The 16461-nt window shown below is 41.2% G+C and overlaps 1 protein-coding gene and 1 long non-coding RNA gene across 2 annotated transcripts; one reads left to right on the forward strand and one right to left on the reverse strand.

The window, feature by feature from the left end:
* The first annotated feature begins 382 nt into the window (after nucleotides 1–382).
* LOC113011321 (uncharacterized) lies at nucleotides 383–2032 on the forward strand. The gene is made up of 3 exons (XR_003270518.1): nucleotides 383–686; nucleotides 1131–1304; nucleotides 1751–2032. It is a non-coding gene; the product is annotated as an uncharacterized LOC113011321 (long non-coding RNA).
* A 5110-nt stretch (nucleotides 2033–7142) lies between these two features.
* ube2v2 (ubiquitin-conjugating enzyme E2 variant 2) lies at nucleotides 7143–13680 on the reverse strand. Its single transcript, XM_026150618.1, has 4 exons — nucleotides 13599–13680; nucleotides 8431–8579; nucleotides 8216–8341; nucleotides 7143–8025 (listed from the first exon to the last, which is right to left on the reverse strand). Exons 1-4 carry the CDS (start codon nucleotides 13612–13614, stop codon nucleotides 7879–7881), a joined length of 438 nt encoding a protein of 145 aa, XP_026006403.1. The 5' UTR covers nucleotides 13615–13680; the 3' UTR covers nucleotides 7143–7878.
* Between the last annotated feature and the right edge of the window lie 2781 nt (nucleotides 13681–16461).

Below are 16461 nucleotides of genomic sequence, written 5' to 3' on the forward strand. Positions count from 1 at the left end.
ACTTTTCTCTCACAAAGCCACATTTCCAGCGTCAGAATCACACAGGGACCACCATGATTAAGTGCAAACCAGTGCTTCCCTAAACATGTGAGACATTACGCCCCCCTCCTCCTCAAAACACTGGAGAAGTGTTGTGTTCCAACATTTATGTGAAGTAATTAAAAACATCCACCAGTAATTTAATAGTTCTCACCAAGCAGAGACATGAAGTCTACACAGTTTTTTTCTTTTTTTCACTCTGTATAAATAACCTGGAATGCAGTGAGTACACAGACAGACGATTTGGTCATTTTCTCCCCCCCCCACCCCTCCCTCCTTCCTGCTTTTTGCAACATTTTGTAAGAAGCCCTGTTCTGTGTCACTTTGACCCGCGATGAGGTTGTTCACTTACAAGCAACACGCTCGGCTTGACTTTTAAATTCATGTTCCCGATAGCGTACGTCCATACATCATACGCTGACGGCAGATTCAAATCAAAGCTTCCCTATAAACTGCAGGCTGTCACTCTGCGAGTCTCTCTCGACATCAGCGAGCATAGAAATGACCTCGAGCTCTCGGCGTTGCATCCGAATGTGGACGGCTGTGTGAAGTGCATGTCAATAGCCCAGGGAGCAGTGCAACACGACATGTGGTTCCAATCTGTCTCCTTTCTCACAGCAAGAGTGGGAGCGTTCATTTATCTCACTGTAAGTACAGCACTTAAACACTTATGCACACACGTTTCCAAGCCCCCAAATACTGTCTGTGTGTGTTTGATTAGCTTATGCGAGCAATGTCACTGTGTTTTTTACCCCATTCTTTGCCACCATTTAAATGTATTATTTGAATCTTCTTTAATGTTTGGATGCAAAACTCTGTTCCACATTAAATCCTCTGTTTGTTAGATGGGGTGAGGTAACTGTGGCCCAGGGGGAGGTGAACAACCGGACTCCTTCTTCTCGCCTGTTACGACCCGGTTATATTTTCTTATCAATTAAGAAAATATAACTTAATTGATAAAGGAAGTTGAATTTTCTCGTTTAGGGTTGCTGCGACTATCCACCTGTTTGTGATTAAAAGGTGCAAGAGAAGAAGAAAAAAGCCTGATTAAGCTGGCTGTTTTGTTTTCATGGCACATGTGTTTGCTTTAGCCACAGCAGGGCAAAAAGGTTGGATAAAAGTCGATATGGGACCCGATCAGTACTGCTGATCCCAGTGGAAGGTCTGGCAGCTTTGCAGTGTCATATTTCCAAGAAGCAACCTGAGGAGCTTAAAGTGCAAGAACCTGCATTTCCTCTAGTGGCCACTTGAGGCTGACTTCAAAAGTGAGTCAACCTCTATAAAGTGCCATGTTTAAATAAACATCCACTATACAGAAGTCACAGCTGGGTGTCACATCTCTCCAGTTAACCTTGTTCCAGTAGCTTTTATCGCTATTTCATGTCTATTGTGTGTGTTGTGTATAGATACACCTGTAATTTTTACACCTGCCCGGTATTTTCTAGAATTGCTTTAAGCTTTCCACAGAGATTAGTATTACAGAAGATATTCTAAGCACTTCCCTTAGTCACCATGCATATATAGAGAGGGCCATCTCTCTGGAACAGTTTACCTAAATCATTAACAGCAGCTACATTATCGCTGTTTGAGAAACATCCAAAAATCTTTACAATGAAACACTTTTTAAATCATATTTTATATGTTTGTCAACATATCTCTTATCTAAATGTAATTTTGTTGGTTCTTTTAATTTAAAAGCTCTCTTCCACAGTGTGTCTTTTGTCCCGTCTCCCTCATCTCACTCCCAACCAGTCGCTACAGACAGCGTCCCTGCCTGATCCTGATTCTGCCAAAAGCTTCTTCAAGTTAAAAGGGAGTTTTTCCTTCCCATTATCGGCAAGCGCTTTCTCACAGGGGGTCGTCTCGTTGCTTTCTATTATTGTAGGGTCTTTACCTTACAATATAAAGTCTCTTGAGCTGATTGTTGTCATGTGGTGTTATATAAACAAAATTGAATTGAACTGAATAAACTCTTACTGTTGCCTGTGTTGATATTTAGAAAGGTGGTGTCGTAGTGCGTCTCTTTTGTCTTCTAACCTTCGTCCTATTTTATTTTACTTTTACAATGAGTTTATTTCTTTTTATATAATGCACAGATAAACTACAGTAGTAGTTGGGAAAATGCCCTTTGTTCTCCTCCAAGCAAGGCAGAGTCACTCAGCTATCAGCAGCAATACAACAAACACAAAGCAATGCCAGTGTTTTTACACCTAAAAGTGCTGCAGCAGCACGTTTTCAGATAGAGCCTGGCTCTTTCTGTGTGTGACTTGTTTACTGAGTCACAAACACAATACAGTGGTAGTACAGATTACAAGTTTTGCAGTTTTACTGCTCATGCTCACTGGTGCCATCTTGGATTGCAAAGTTGGGGTTGGCGTGGCTTCTTCAACTTCTTGAGTGAGAAAGCTCCCTTGTGGGCCCTTTCCAGATAAAAATTTCCACCATCCCACTTCAAATGGAACGCAGGATAAAAAGCATGGACTCTGTGGATAGTTTACACTATCAAAACAACTCTAGGTGAGGTACAGCTTTTATAGCTCATTCATCTAGATACAGGAGCAAGAGCTTTAAATGATAGGGGTGCCTGTGAACAGGCAACTGGTGGCTGAGGTGACCTCACATTTGCTTCACTGAACTGTGCTGTTGGTGCCTTTTTTCAGTGGACTTTATGTTTTGTGCAGTCCATCCAAGGAATCAGTGCTTCAGTTTTTGTGAGTAAGATTTTAGTCTTTTCTTAGTCTGTTACTGTTTGTGGAGTCAGTAAGCATTAGCTGATATCTTAGCACTCCGCCCTTTTGTCCAGATAACTTAAGCTAACATGAGACTGGAAATTATAGAGTCTATATAGGATTCCCTCAGCACCAGGTGGCGACCAAAATAGAGAAAAATCAGAATCACATACAGGATCTAGATTCAGGGTGCTACAAATTACAATAAAACTTAACTAAAGCAGGTTAGCTTGGAATAAGTAAGTCAACATGTTGCTAAATGGGTCAAGGATGCAGTTTTCTACAATTTTACAAAGTGCTGTTCTTCATATTCACAGGTGATCCTCTGGTTCTCATCATGCAGGATCTATGATATTCTGCACGTTCAAAGGAGCCAGTTAAGGTGGGTCGGGCATCTGGGTAGGAGGTTTTCTGGGCCAAATGATCTATCTTGTCTGGCCTGGGATCACCTTGGAATGTTCCAGGGAGGAACTGGAACGTGTGGCTGGGAAGTAGGATGTCTGGAATACCCTGCTTAGGCTGCTGCCACCAAGACCCCACTTTGGATAAGCGGGAGACGATGGATGGATGGTACAACACATGTTCAAAGAACCTCAGTGCAAAATCTAAAATGTGTCTGACGCCAATATCAATATTTTAGAGAAATCTGACATTCTGCATTAGTGAAACACATGAATAATTTCTACACATGGGTACATTTTTTTCATATTTATATCCTGTTCATAGCCTGTACATACTTATAGTTATAGCATATTCATAACATACTTCATACCGTGTACATTATAACATACCATAATAGACCCATTTCTGTAATATACTTACATATCTATATTATTGCTAATATATATTGTAATACATCTATATCACTAAAGCACTTCTGGATGGATGCAAAGTGCATTTCGTTGCCCTGTACCTGTGACATGTGCAATGACAATAAAGTTGAATTCTATTCTATTCTATGTGCAAAAAGCCAGTATCTGTTAGCTGCAGATACTATAGATATTTATGACTTAATTACAGGGGACTGTTGGGAGTATGAGGTTACCCTGAATAATGGAGATTAGAAAGGCGCTCTTCGCTTTAAGACTCAAAATGTAAGTGCATGGGGAACAAGTAGGGTTTCCCAGGAAGAAGGACAGTCTCTTTTTAGTGGACATAAAGAAGACAAAGCTTTTTACAGTATCAACAGACACAAGACGCGCCCTTTTGGCCCCTCGGGGCAAAAGGTGAGAGCTCTGGGAGCAGAGGCCTGGTTCCAGCAGTCTGCCGGCAGACGAGACGTATGTCCTCCTCACCGCATTCCTTCCCATCTTAGATCACTGAACAGCTCTCTCCGGCTTTGTGCCTCGAGTCCCCTCCAACCCAGAGCAATATAACTCTTTATTTTTGCCGGGTTGGCACCTTAAAAAGAAACTAAAATAGCACAGTTGGTACAAGTGTAATAAGCTCAGTTGGCTTCCAGTGCTGCTTCAGATGGTGCTTTTGTGCAGGTGCCTGAGTCTAAAATTCAGATTAGTCTGTTGGGACTGGAGGTTAAATAGTCAAGCAAGGATTTCCTACCTCCATTCAAATGAGATTCCCCCCCAAAAAAGAAAAAAGTGGTTCAGAGAAGTCTACTCTAAAAATTCATGTGGTGAATAAAGGACTAAGCCTGTGTAACCTGGGGCTCTGCCTTTTATATATATGGGATGGCTGAGCCGCTGAGTGAACTGGCTGCAACACAAGCCACTTCTGATTTCATATTCATGACTTCCAAGGGGACAAGAGGGAGGAAAACAAACAAACAACAAGCAGGGAGAGTATAGCTGATGGAGGCTAGGCCCATACACTAACTGTCACATCCAGAAAGTCAAATCCCGTCTTGCACAGACTGAGGATGAGCGAGGTCATCCTCCGCAGCAAACACTGACTCATCTCACACCCACATGCACGCACACTAAGTCGAAACAGGAACATTTGCCAGCTTTCAGATATCCATTGGCTTTATAGTAGAAATGCTAGTTAAATGTGCACAACCTCAGCTACTTTTATAAAGACACATGGGGACACCAGCTAGGAGCCTCTGCACAGCAGCGGGGCTTCAGCTCCCTGAGCAAAGTAAAACACATCATGTTTCTAAAAAGTAATGACAGCATGCACAAATGGAGCCTGGAAGCATCGCTGCCTTTTCAGACAAGCCATGTCCTCTAAACACAAGTCCCTTCTCAGGGCACTGCTAGGGACATACGTGAGTTTGGAGCGCCCTCTAGGGGACAGAGCTCTGATTTGAGAGGACACAGTGTGGCCAAGCACACAGACACACACAGACACACATAAAAGCTTATTCTTTGCAAACAAATTAGGAAACAAGTTACTCAATCATGTCTTGTTTTTCTATAAATGACGCTTTCTCAATTATGCAAATGTGTAATTTCCTGCCATGTAATTAAAAGATTCCTTTGTAATTCTATTCACATTCAGTTCACCTGTTTTTTAAGTAGCGTATTTATTTAACATGTGACTTAAGTCAAAAGGCAGGGTTTTACCAGCTATTTAACAAGCTGCAGACATGGCAGACAGGTGTGCATTCATCTCAGCCCCGAGACGAGACAAGCTGCCCACAGGCCACAGCGAAGGAGATATACAGCTGGGAGGTCACACAGGTTGATCTAGGACCACTGCTCATCATTTTTAGAGGTCACACGCTCACTTGGGGCCTGATTAATAAAGAGCTATGGTAATTTAGAAAAGTGGCCTTGCACTTTTTAAAATTCAGCATTCATCGTTGCAGCCCAGTGTCTCACCTCCACATAAAGGAAGAGTTATGAAGACATTAAATGTCATTTTCACTGGGATGTAACTTTGTGTGAATGGGCCAATATTAATCCTTTCAAAACACGTTCAGCCTGCTTCTTGTTGATTGTGGGAATTTAATTCAGCAGAAATAATGCAAACTGCAGTGTTAACCCTTCTTTCACAACCCAACACCCTCAGAGGAATAAAGGCTGCAGTCTTATTCAATCTTCCTGGTAATTAAAGTTTCAATATTAAGATTCAGACACCTCACTGCACAGTTTGACAGATAAACTTAATCTGCTACATATACACTCACTGGCCACTTCAGTAGTCCTACATTGTTAGTACCAGGTCAGGCCAACTTTCACCTTCATAGGTGCCTTAATTCTTTGTGGCATAGATTCAACAAGGTGCTGAAACTTTCCTCAGAGATTTTGGTTCATATTAGCATGAAACGTTGCACAGTTGCAGCAGATTTACATCCCAAAGATGCTCTATTGGGTTGAGATCTGGTGACGGTGAAGGTCATTCGTCGTCATGTTCAAGAAACCAGTGAGATAATCTGAGCTTGACATGGTCCTGCTGGAAGCAACCATCAGAAGATGTGTACACTGTGGTCACACAGATGGGCGCAGTCAGCAGCAATAACGAGGTGGGCTGTGGCGTTTAAAAGATGCACAGTTGGTACTGTGGAGCCAAAAGTGCACCAAGATAATATCCCTCACACCATTACACCACTATCAGCCTGAGTCATTGCTACAGGGCAGGATGGATCCATGCTTTCATGTTGTTTCTGACACCATCATCTGATTATTGAAGCAGCAGTTGAAACTCATTAGACCAGGCATTTCCAGCTGTCCAGTTTTGGTGAGTCTGTGAGTCTGCTTCACGAGTCCATCTGCTACAAGGTTTGACATGTTGTGCTTTCAAAGACCCTCTTCTGCATACCTCGTTTCTACTGAGTAATTGCTGCCTTCCCATCAGCTCAAAACAGCCTGGCCCTTCTCATCTGACATCAACAAGTCGTTTTCACCCAGAGAACAGCAGCTCACTGGAAATTTCCTTCTTCAGACCATTCTCTGTAAACCCTACAGATGATTTTGCAGGAAACTGCCAGTAGCTCAGCCGTTTCTGAACTACCAATCACCATGTCACATCTAAACTGAAATTACTTTTCCTCCCGATTGTGATGCTGTTTGAAACTTCAGGTCCTCTTGACCTCATCTCCTTCTAATAGCACCAAGCTGCTGATTAAATATTTGAATTAACAAGCAGCCTAATAAAGAGGCCTGTGCGCGTAGATGATCACAGCATCTTCTTTAAACACTCCGATATGCTCATTTGGTTTATTAAACTTTACGGCTAATCCCACAGCTGCACAGAGGAAACCTTGCTTCTGCTTCTCAGAACAGATAAAAAGCTTTTTATTATTCTAACTGGCACAAGTGACTGCAGCGTGGTTTGAACCGGCTTTCCCACGGCATAATCCACGAACTGTGTATGTATCCGGCTGTTTAGAGGAAGCCTATTTGTCTGGCAGGGCCCTCTGGTGGAAAAAATAAAAAACACTAGGTGTGGGAGTCAAATACACGACGAGCCTTTTTTTGCAGACAGTGATTTAATTTGAGAAAAATCACAAATTCATACACCTGCCATTTCCACTAGAAGTTAAATGCAAGGGTTTCAGAACCGAACAGGCTTCAACGTCTGTTACATGTCAAAGAGCCGCAGAACAGAAACATATTGGTATCGTGTCAAATACAGATATATATATATATATTTATATATATTTATTAAAAAAAAATCTTTCTTACCTTGTGACACTACTTTTAGACTACAGCCACAGTATTCAATATTCAGCGATCTGCATGATATTTCAAAGAACCTGCTAAATTTTACTAACATCTCAAAAATGTGGCTTCTCTTTGACTAGGTATTAGTTACAGAACATGCCTTCATACCCTTCCCCCCAATCTTGCCTTTTACTTCAAGCCATTTAAACAAAAGTACTGGGACTCTGGTACAGCCTCAATGTGGCATCATGCTTCCCTCTTCAAGCCTACTCAAGCTGGAACCGGTCAAAACACAAAAGTCATTGTCAAAGAAACTTTATTATAGGCAGATAAGTGTGGTCTTGTAGTCTTTTTACTATCTATTCAGTGCTTAACTGCAGGGACTTTTTTTCCATTTTTTTGAATGAGCTATGTAATAAGAAAGTCCAATCTTGCTCTTGCAGACGATACTGTTGATGTGCGAAGTGAGCCTCATGATGATTTTACACAATATTTCTAAGAGAGTAAGGTTTAAGACAGAGGGTCGAAACAATCCATTACGATTAAGTGCTGTAGGTCTGTCCTTCTGGTGGTTGTGGAAGCTTCATATTTTCTTTGGACATCATTAGACGCCTTAACTCTTGAAGAACAATTTTAATGGTATAAGAATTCTGCCATTTTGCTAATATTGGTATGCTACGTGAATCCACCTGCGAGACAAAAGGGGAGAAACAAAACAAAAAAAAAAAAAACAGAATCAGTCATTGTGACAAGACTGCTGACAGTGAGTTATTGCACGGCTCGCATCACAAAGCTGCGAAACAATTTCACAACTCCCGAAATGATAGAGAAGATAGCGAAAGCCATACATAACCTTGACAGATCTGTGATGACACTCACCGTCCCGTTGGAATTATTTATCCCATTCATGCTAATTTTTGTTACAAATCTAACGGTCGGCGCTGTCTCTGGGTATCTAGGTCCACATTCCACTTTCAGACTGTATATCCTGTTCTCGTAATTGGTCTGAGGAAGAAAAGAACAGAATGGCTTTGGTTACGGTGTCTAATATGAATAGCGGGCAGTGTGTTCATTCACGAGATTCCCGTGCTTACTCTCGCTGGTCCGATGATCATGCCTGTCCATCGTGTGAGAGTCATGTCTTCGTCATCCTCCAGGCCCCAGCTGACTGTGCCGTCGCCTTCGCCCTTCTGGCCCTCTTCAAGCTCTTCCAACAAGCGAAAATTGCGTGGGACTTTAACTCCTAAAATAACAGAGGAACGAAGAGAATATGAGGATCGATTTAAAGGTGTTTGCATGGCCAAAAAAGACAAAAACTAGCCATTCTTTAATGGGTTGAAGAGATTATGAAACTCTCGGCTGATAACAGGACTTAAAATAATTTGTCTATTGGTCGATGGCATTCGTTTTCTTGGGCTATTTTACTTAGACAAACACAAAATCCCCATTGAATCTTTCAGCTCTTCATCGTGCCATCTGTGAACAGCAAAAACACATCAGCCAACGCAATAAAGTTGCGTCAAAAGAAGCAACCATGTGGCAACCAGAGGCCACATGAAGTCAATGACATTCAGCAACGTCAGCCAATGACAGGCAAAATAACTGCTGGCAAAGTGAAATGTACATTCCCGAGTTACATCAGCAACTTTTTTTTTTTTAATAAACACTGTCTACCAGCGAGGACGAATGATACTACTCACTGACGTATGACAGTGTGTCAAATAACGTGGAGGGTTACCCAGGCAACTACTGCCTAGAACAAGCCCTAGCAACAGCTACAAAACCACTACAGTGAGACGTCAAGGGACACATTTTTATAACTCATCCAGCTGGATACTATTTAAAAAAATAAATAAATAGTCGCGCATAAGACAAAATTTAAGGTCATTGCCTAAAAAATGTCCTCAGATTTTGAGTCAAAAAGGCAAGAATTTTGAGATATGCGACTCAAAATTTGGAGTTGGATGTCCCCGTTTGTCCTCGCTTTTTCAGGAATGCATTAACTCAGGAGTGACATTATTCCCAAGTCGAACATCAGAGTTCCGAGGTATCCTGAACAATAACCTGAGCGATAGCGGCGTGGCTGCTCTAAATGACACATGTCCAGAGCCAATCAGCGTCGCCAGGCCTCATCCACTACTTCAGAGTCATTAAACTAAAACTCTCCACAGCATTGGTGCCTTTTGCAGTAACGTATTATCTGACTAATATTAAGGCTTGCTGCATGCATAACTGGATCGTTTATCACACATATCCTCAGGAGGCAGTGATCTTAGGACTAGAAATCGCTAACAGGAGAGCGAACAGTAGTGAGGCTCAATGAAGTCATTGTTTTCTATAAGTTTAGCTTTCACGAGATTTGTTACTAAAGAAAAAACTAAAATATTCATAAAGTATAAACAGATGTGTCCATAACAGCTGGTTTAGAGCTGTAATGATCACCTGGTTTTATGGGAAAGCTGCATTTTGTTATGTAACATTTGTCACCTACTTAAAATCCTACCAGTCTGAATTTGCCTTTTGCTGCTTGGATGCAAATCACTTTTGTTGACAAAACAGTTTTAAAATGCCGATCTGAAAACGATTTTCACTGTATGACAATCTACAGGTCAAAAGATCAATTGCCTGACTGAATATATGGCAAATTAATTGGTACAGCGCACGAAGCTGAAACAATTAGCTGACCGGCAGGAAAATATTCAGCAGCCACCACTCTGATAATCTGCGGTCTGCTTTTTTCCGTTGCTAGTGTTTCATGAAAATATGACTTCACACTTCGGATCAAAACATGCAATCCATGTACAAGAGTGAAGCAGTTAAATGTGCGTAAAACAGGACAAGCTGATACAAAAAAAATAGCTCGGCAGACCGCGGCTCACAGTATGTTACGTTCACCTTCTGTGCCTCGAATTTGATACCTTGATCAGAAGTCACTCGCTGAAGACATGCGATGCCGCGTTAACACTGAAGCTTGAAATATATCTGCGCTTTGACAGCTGTTTCGAAATGGTCACGAGAGCTGAAGCACATGGGCCTATACTGCTGATTTTTAACACCTGATTCAGAGTAAAATCCATCTTATGACCAGCGTCTTAATATCTGGGCCGATGAGAACATCGCTCAAAACTCTTCAACCCAATGTTTGGCTGCTCGGAGAGGAGGGTATTCGTAGGGGGGCTGATAAGTTGGCATAAAACACATAGCCTGACAGGCACTCAGCAGACTGTAAATGATGAACTTCTTAGAGGAGCGGTGGCTGCGCATACGTGAAACTACTGGTATTCATAAGTATGATCCTAAAGACAAACCAGCAGAAAGGGAAGTGAAGGGAGTTATTTTCTTCAAAAAAGAAAAAAAAGAAAAAAAAGACCACATGCCTGGAGTGGAAGGCGAAGAAATGTAATCTTTCATTTCACCTCATGGTCAGACTTCAGAGATAAGTTTTAAAGAAAAAAAAAAAATATCAGCCCTTCATCTGAGACTGCAATGGCTGACTCTTAAAATGTCTCTGCTCCCTAGAAACTGTTGAAAGATTTCAGTCATTGCAGAGACACCAATGTCAACAGGACTGTCTGTAATAGGGCTGTGCGATATGACCAAAATCTCATATCCTGATATAAGACATCTATCATCCCGATAACAATATAAATCACACAAATCTAACATTTTCTGTAAATTCTGTGAATCTCAGGCAGCTCGACTTGCGTGAAGTGTTTCCAGCTGGGCGTCGCGTACCTGGAGTCGAATGTTTTAACCGATGCATGATACTATACATTTTTAGACATAAGTTGTAACGGCCGCCGTTTTCTTTGTGAGTATTTATTACACGGTGTGCTGCGGGGAAAAGCCTGTTCTAACGTCTGAGTCTAAGGTTTATTTTTTAGCACCCGATGGCTCTTTTTCGCTTCTCATCCATAAATACTCTGCATACTCTTTCACGTGATTCAGTTTATTTTGAAAAGTCTCAACAGGATCTTGAGCTTTATTGTGAAAGGTTTATGTGGAAAATAAGTAAGCCACACGCAGGGATTTTACCGTCGTTGTTGCTAAAGACAACGCATAAAAACAGGCGCTTGTCCATCTGTAGTGTGGTTATATTAAATATAAGAGAAAGAAAGAACTTTAAGAAATTAATATAGCCACTACAGTGACCATCAAAACGATGAAAAAATATTGCCATAAACAATTTATTTTGCGACACCACGAAACAAACGATAGCATAAAATGAAACGATAGACGTTTTTATATCGTCATCCGATATATATTGTTATATCAAACATCCCTAGTCTGTAATAGCAACATTATAACTGATTGAGAAAATAAATGACAAGTTAATTGACTAATAACGGAGTTGAAGATCGTCAAAAGATGCTCAGAAATTCTAATGTAAGACGAGGAAAAAAGCAAGACTTCACATTACATTTATATTCACTGTGAATGGCTTTTTTTGTGCAATTTGTTTTATTAAACAAAAATTATTTATACCTTTCTGTAAATACTTAGCTAATTACAAAGTTTTAGCTCTGAGAAAGAAATTAAATTCCCAATGGGAAATTTGTTGTTTGCGTTTTCTGGTAATGGTCTCTTTTTCAAATGGAAGATGAGCCACTAAGTGCAAGGTTTTGGTCATAAAACATACTTTGTTTGTTTGCAAAAATTCAGCAATTAAAAATGTAAAATACTGATTTATCAGTCAATATTATCTACATATACACACACCAGGGTAAAGTTTAAGTGAAAGAAAGATTAAGTAATAGAGCACAGGAGCGATCTTGAAATGTCAGCTGTGCTAAAAACAGTCAAGAGGAGCAAAAGAAGAGGCTCTAAACCAGTTACCAGCATTTTTGTCTGTATTGCTAATTAAAGATTATTCATTAACACATAGATACGGACACAAATGCGACTGGTTAATATCAGCAGACTGATTCATCAGCTGGTCTCCACAACAGCACGAGCCGAGTTGGTGACTGTTGGTCTATCATGTCAGGTTGGTGCAAAGGCCACAGAATAAAGGATCGGCTTAGTAATGAGTGTGTTCGCCACATCCATCACTGTCCAAACTGAATGCTAGTTTTGTTGCCCTCACCTGTCTGACAAGTATTATCAGTTGCAGTCACGGTTAAAGGTAGTGCTGCAATTCAAATTAAGAACTCGACTGGAAGACATCTAAACAGCTCCCCACGTCCCCACATGTGTGTCGTTAATGGGGCAACTTAAATCTTTCTCTACTTCGCTCCCTTTTGCCGTTTCGTCTCCGTTATGGTTGCTTAAGATCTGCACAAAAATAAAAGCCGTTTGCTGCGACTTGCTATTATTCATTTGTTTTGTCGTTCAGGGCGTTTATTTTGCAAGTTTGAAAAGCCACGCTTCCTGTTGGAGCGCTGAAGGCAAGCACGGGCCCCGACTACTTGCTGAAACAAAGCGTGCCCACTACAGCGGTTGTAGTTAATCGATCTGGTGCTCGACTATCTTCCCCGCCCTACACCTGCAAATACCCACCTCGTGTAAATACAATACATTTTTTACCTAATGGAAAACGGGTTAAACAAAGGCGTTAAGCGTGCCACAACAATAGCGAGCAGCGTGCTAATGAAAGCAGAGGCGGAACTGCTCCCCACATTAAAACATTTCCGATACCATTATGTGTATTGCCGTGTGTGATGCTTCATGGAGAAGCTATACAAAATTTCTCATAAAGCATGTTTAACTGTTCGGTTATTGTGCTTTTGTTGCTATTTAATCACAAAATACGCGTTTACGACATTCATATGCGATAAGAATATTCCGATCAAGCTAGCTGGACAAAATGGGAGTGAGTGCCGCGCGGTGCTGGAATATTCTAGTCGCTAAGTTAGCTTCACTAGCTAATGCCATCTATGGTTGTTTGCGAAACACATTAACAGAAACCTACAAACCAAATCAAAAATTTATACTGGATTTTTATAGCTAACGTTTGTTTCACATGCACGGTGTCCGTATGGGCCACAGCGAAGACCACCTTAAGCTATTTCAGCTAACTCACGGGGCCAGCTAGTCACTCCTTCGCTATATAGCTAGGGTTAGCCAACACACCAGTTCCGTGACATAGATGGCTCCCGTGAGGCTCACTGCTTCATCGACTGCAGTAAATTACAAATCAAAGCGATTTCATTAACCTCTCTCCTAAGTAAAAAGTCTCAGTGTCGTGACTGAAATAACATCGAGGCCTCGACTTGTGCTGCACATTGCGTCGCTGTATATGTTAGTTTGAAGACACACAAACCTGAGGAGGCCGCCATCTTCTTCAGCCGAGTCCAGAAGCACACAGATGTGTGACATCACGGCGGTTAAAAATCGGGCGAGCAGCATCACACCGGCGGAGAGCGGCATTGCACGCTGCTGACAGGCTGTTCGCACCTGTCCACTCTCACTCTCGTTCCATTCTTTCATGTTTCATATCGTCAAACTAATTTCAGTGTTAGACAAAGGTAAACACAGCAAATAAAAAGTAGTTTTTAAATGATGATTCCATTCATTAAGGTTACAAAGTTACTCAAACCTGCCTGGACTTAATCCTGATTACTGGTTGTGGCACCCTTGGCAGTAAGAACTGCAACCAAGCATTTGTAGATACTGGTAATGAGTCTTTGACATTGCTATGGAGGAATTTTGGCCCACTATTCTTTGCAGAATTGTTTTAATTTAGCCATACTGTAACCTTTTCATGTATAAACAGCCTGTTTAACATCATGCCAAATCTGGACTTGGTCACTCCAAAACCTTCATTCAGATCTTCATCCTGCTGCATAATCCAAGTACACTTGAGCTCCGGGAGACAAACAGATGACTGAACAGTCTCCTCCAGGCTTTTTTAGTAGCGTTGTTTCTGAAGTACCATAGTAGCCCCAGACCATCACACTACCACCACCATGTTTGACTGTTAGTGTGATGTTATTTTCTTTGTTAGTTTGTAACAAAGAAAATGTAACAAAAGCTTCCCAGAAGTTCAGCTTTTGTCTCATCAGTCCGCATAACATTTCCTCAAAGGTCTTGGGAATAGTCACCATGTTTTTTTGGCAAATGTGAGACGAGCCTTTGTGTTCTGTCAGTTATTTGATTGTATCGTCAGAAGACGGCTGCATTTATTTGTTAACTTGCTTCGTGTGGTTCAGATTCTGTGCTCTTACAGTAGGCCTTTAACTTGCTTGGTACCATCCTTGGCCAACTGGGGCTGAGGGGCATTAACGAGTGGAAGTGTTTTTACATTCAGCATATAAAAGAGGGGCACAGCTGGAGTTTGCAAACCAAAGCAGTGGCAGGACTTGATTTAGAGTCATGAGTTAACCTAACTGGTCACAGTCCAAACTCCATGTGTTTGGACTGTGAGAGGAAGCCATGCAGGGATGGGGATCATGGAAACTCCACACAAAGCGGCCCCAGCCAGCCAATGCATTCAAACCCAGGACCCCTTTGTTGTGAGGCAGCAGTGCTAACCACTGCGTCACCATGCTGAAATTAAAGTTAAGACTAAGTCAGTGCAGCTTCTTTTTGATTAGGATTAGAGCCTTAACAACTTCACTAACAGATTTAATATAAATATGTGCAGGCTGTATTAGTTTTCTATCATACCCCCATACTTTGGACATTATGACCGACAAAAACTATCATCTTTTTCTGGTAAATTTCAGCCTGGTTTCAGCTGACAGCTCGGCAGGTTAGGATTTTGCACACGTCACACATCACCGTTCAAAATTAAGCGAGCATCTCCCAAATTGTCGGGCTTTTGACCTTCTTAGACAAAACCTCGTCTGCTGATTTGTAGAGTTCAGTTACATTTAAAACAGGATGAGAAGGGTCGGATATTTCACAAAACAAAAGATTTATTTTATTTTTGAAACTTTAAACACACTTTTGTGGATAATACAGGTGTCCATTCCAGGTCCAGAATTTATGCAGGTTGCACTGTTAGAAGGAAAGAAACAGTTAAGCTATCAAGAGCAGAGATCTGAGAGATTCGAGACACATCTGGCTTAACTGCATCTTTTCAGTGGTCAGGTTATTGGATAATTTAAGCTTACAGATCTGGATTAAAGGTTTTTCTCCCTCCAATATCTTATCCATTTATTTGGCTAATGTCAGACCTGATAAAATTGGACTACAATAAAAATACAATAGCAAAAAACATACTTTTTACATTTATAATCAGGCCAGAGATTAACTGCTAGAGGATGTGCAGCAGATTTGGGAAGCAGATGAAGTGTGGTCACAGATAAGACAAAATGGTGGATGTAGCTGGTCAAGTCACCCACTCTCATCGCTGACTCGGATTGCTGCCATGTAGCTGTAGTTGCTATAGCAACACATCATTCTGGCTCCAGCTGCAGGTGTACAAACTCCGGGGTCTCCGCCATAATCTGAGATAAAGCCACAAAAAAGAGCCGCTTGGCACGTCTGTTTAAGCATGATTTTATACGACAGCAGGCTCTCGCGCTCATGAAAAATGGTTGGTTGGTTCTAGTTTTGATGATATGGCACAATGCTACCAAGACCAAAAGTTCTTAATTGAAAGCAGAAATGACTATCATACATTTTGACCTTTGGGGAAAAAATGACCTAAAATAGCCACTCTTTCTGAACTAGCCATCTAGTTTTGATTAAATCGGACTCTCCTGAATAATCAAAGTATGAAAGTCAAATTAAAATGAAATTATGATTTTGACCCTTTGACCTCAATTCTGACCTTGGACCTTGACCTTCTGGGAAATGTCTGGGAAACTCAGAAATGCTTGGAGAGTATATTTTTGAAGTCGTTTTAAACCATACTCAATTATTCATGCACCAGTGAAATGCTTTCAACATTTGCATTTCCTCTGCTCGAGCCCTACATTGTTAAATGATAAAACGGGTTTGGTAGTGGAGACCATCATAGACAAGTAGACACATGACGAGACCAGCATGTCTACATGTCATTATTTAATGGTTCACAATAAGTCTCTGTATACTTTTATCACTTGTTACATAATGGAGGAAAACTGCATTACTGTGTAGAGTGGCCACACACTGATCATCAGAACAAGGAAGAGAGATGCCTCAAGTGACTTGTAATGTGGTGTGGTTGTTAATACCGTTTCAAAAACTGCTGGTTA

Source organism: Astatotilapia calliptera, chromosome 18 (genome assembly GCF_900246225.1).
Source record: "Astatotilapia calliptera chromosome 18, fAstCal1.2, whole genome shotgun sequence".
Classification (NCBI taxonomy): Eukaryota; Metazoa; Chordata; class Actinopteri; order Cichliformes; family Cichlidae; genus Astatotilapia; species Astatotilapia calliptera.

Coding starts and splice junctions, on each gene's coding strand:
- ube2v2 (XM_026150618.1), bottom strand. Junction 8,342..8,430: donor TGATCATCGGACCAGCGAGA/GTAAGCACGGGA, acceptor TTTCTTCCTCAG/ACCAATTACGAGAACAGGAT. Junction 8,026..8,215: donor TAAATAATTCCAACGGGACG/GTGAGTGTCATC, acceptor TTTGTCTCGCAG/GTGGATTCACGTAGCATACC.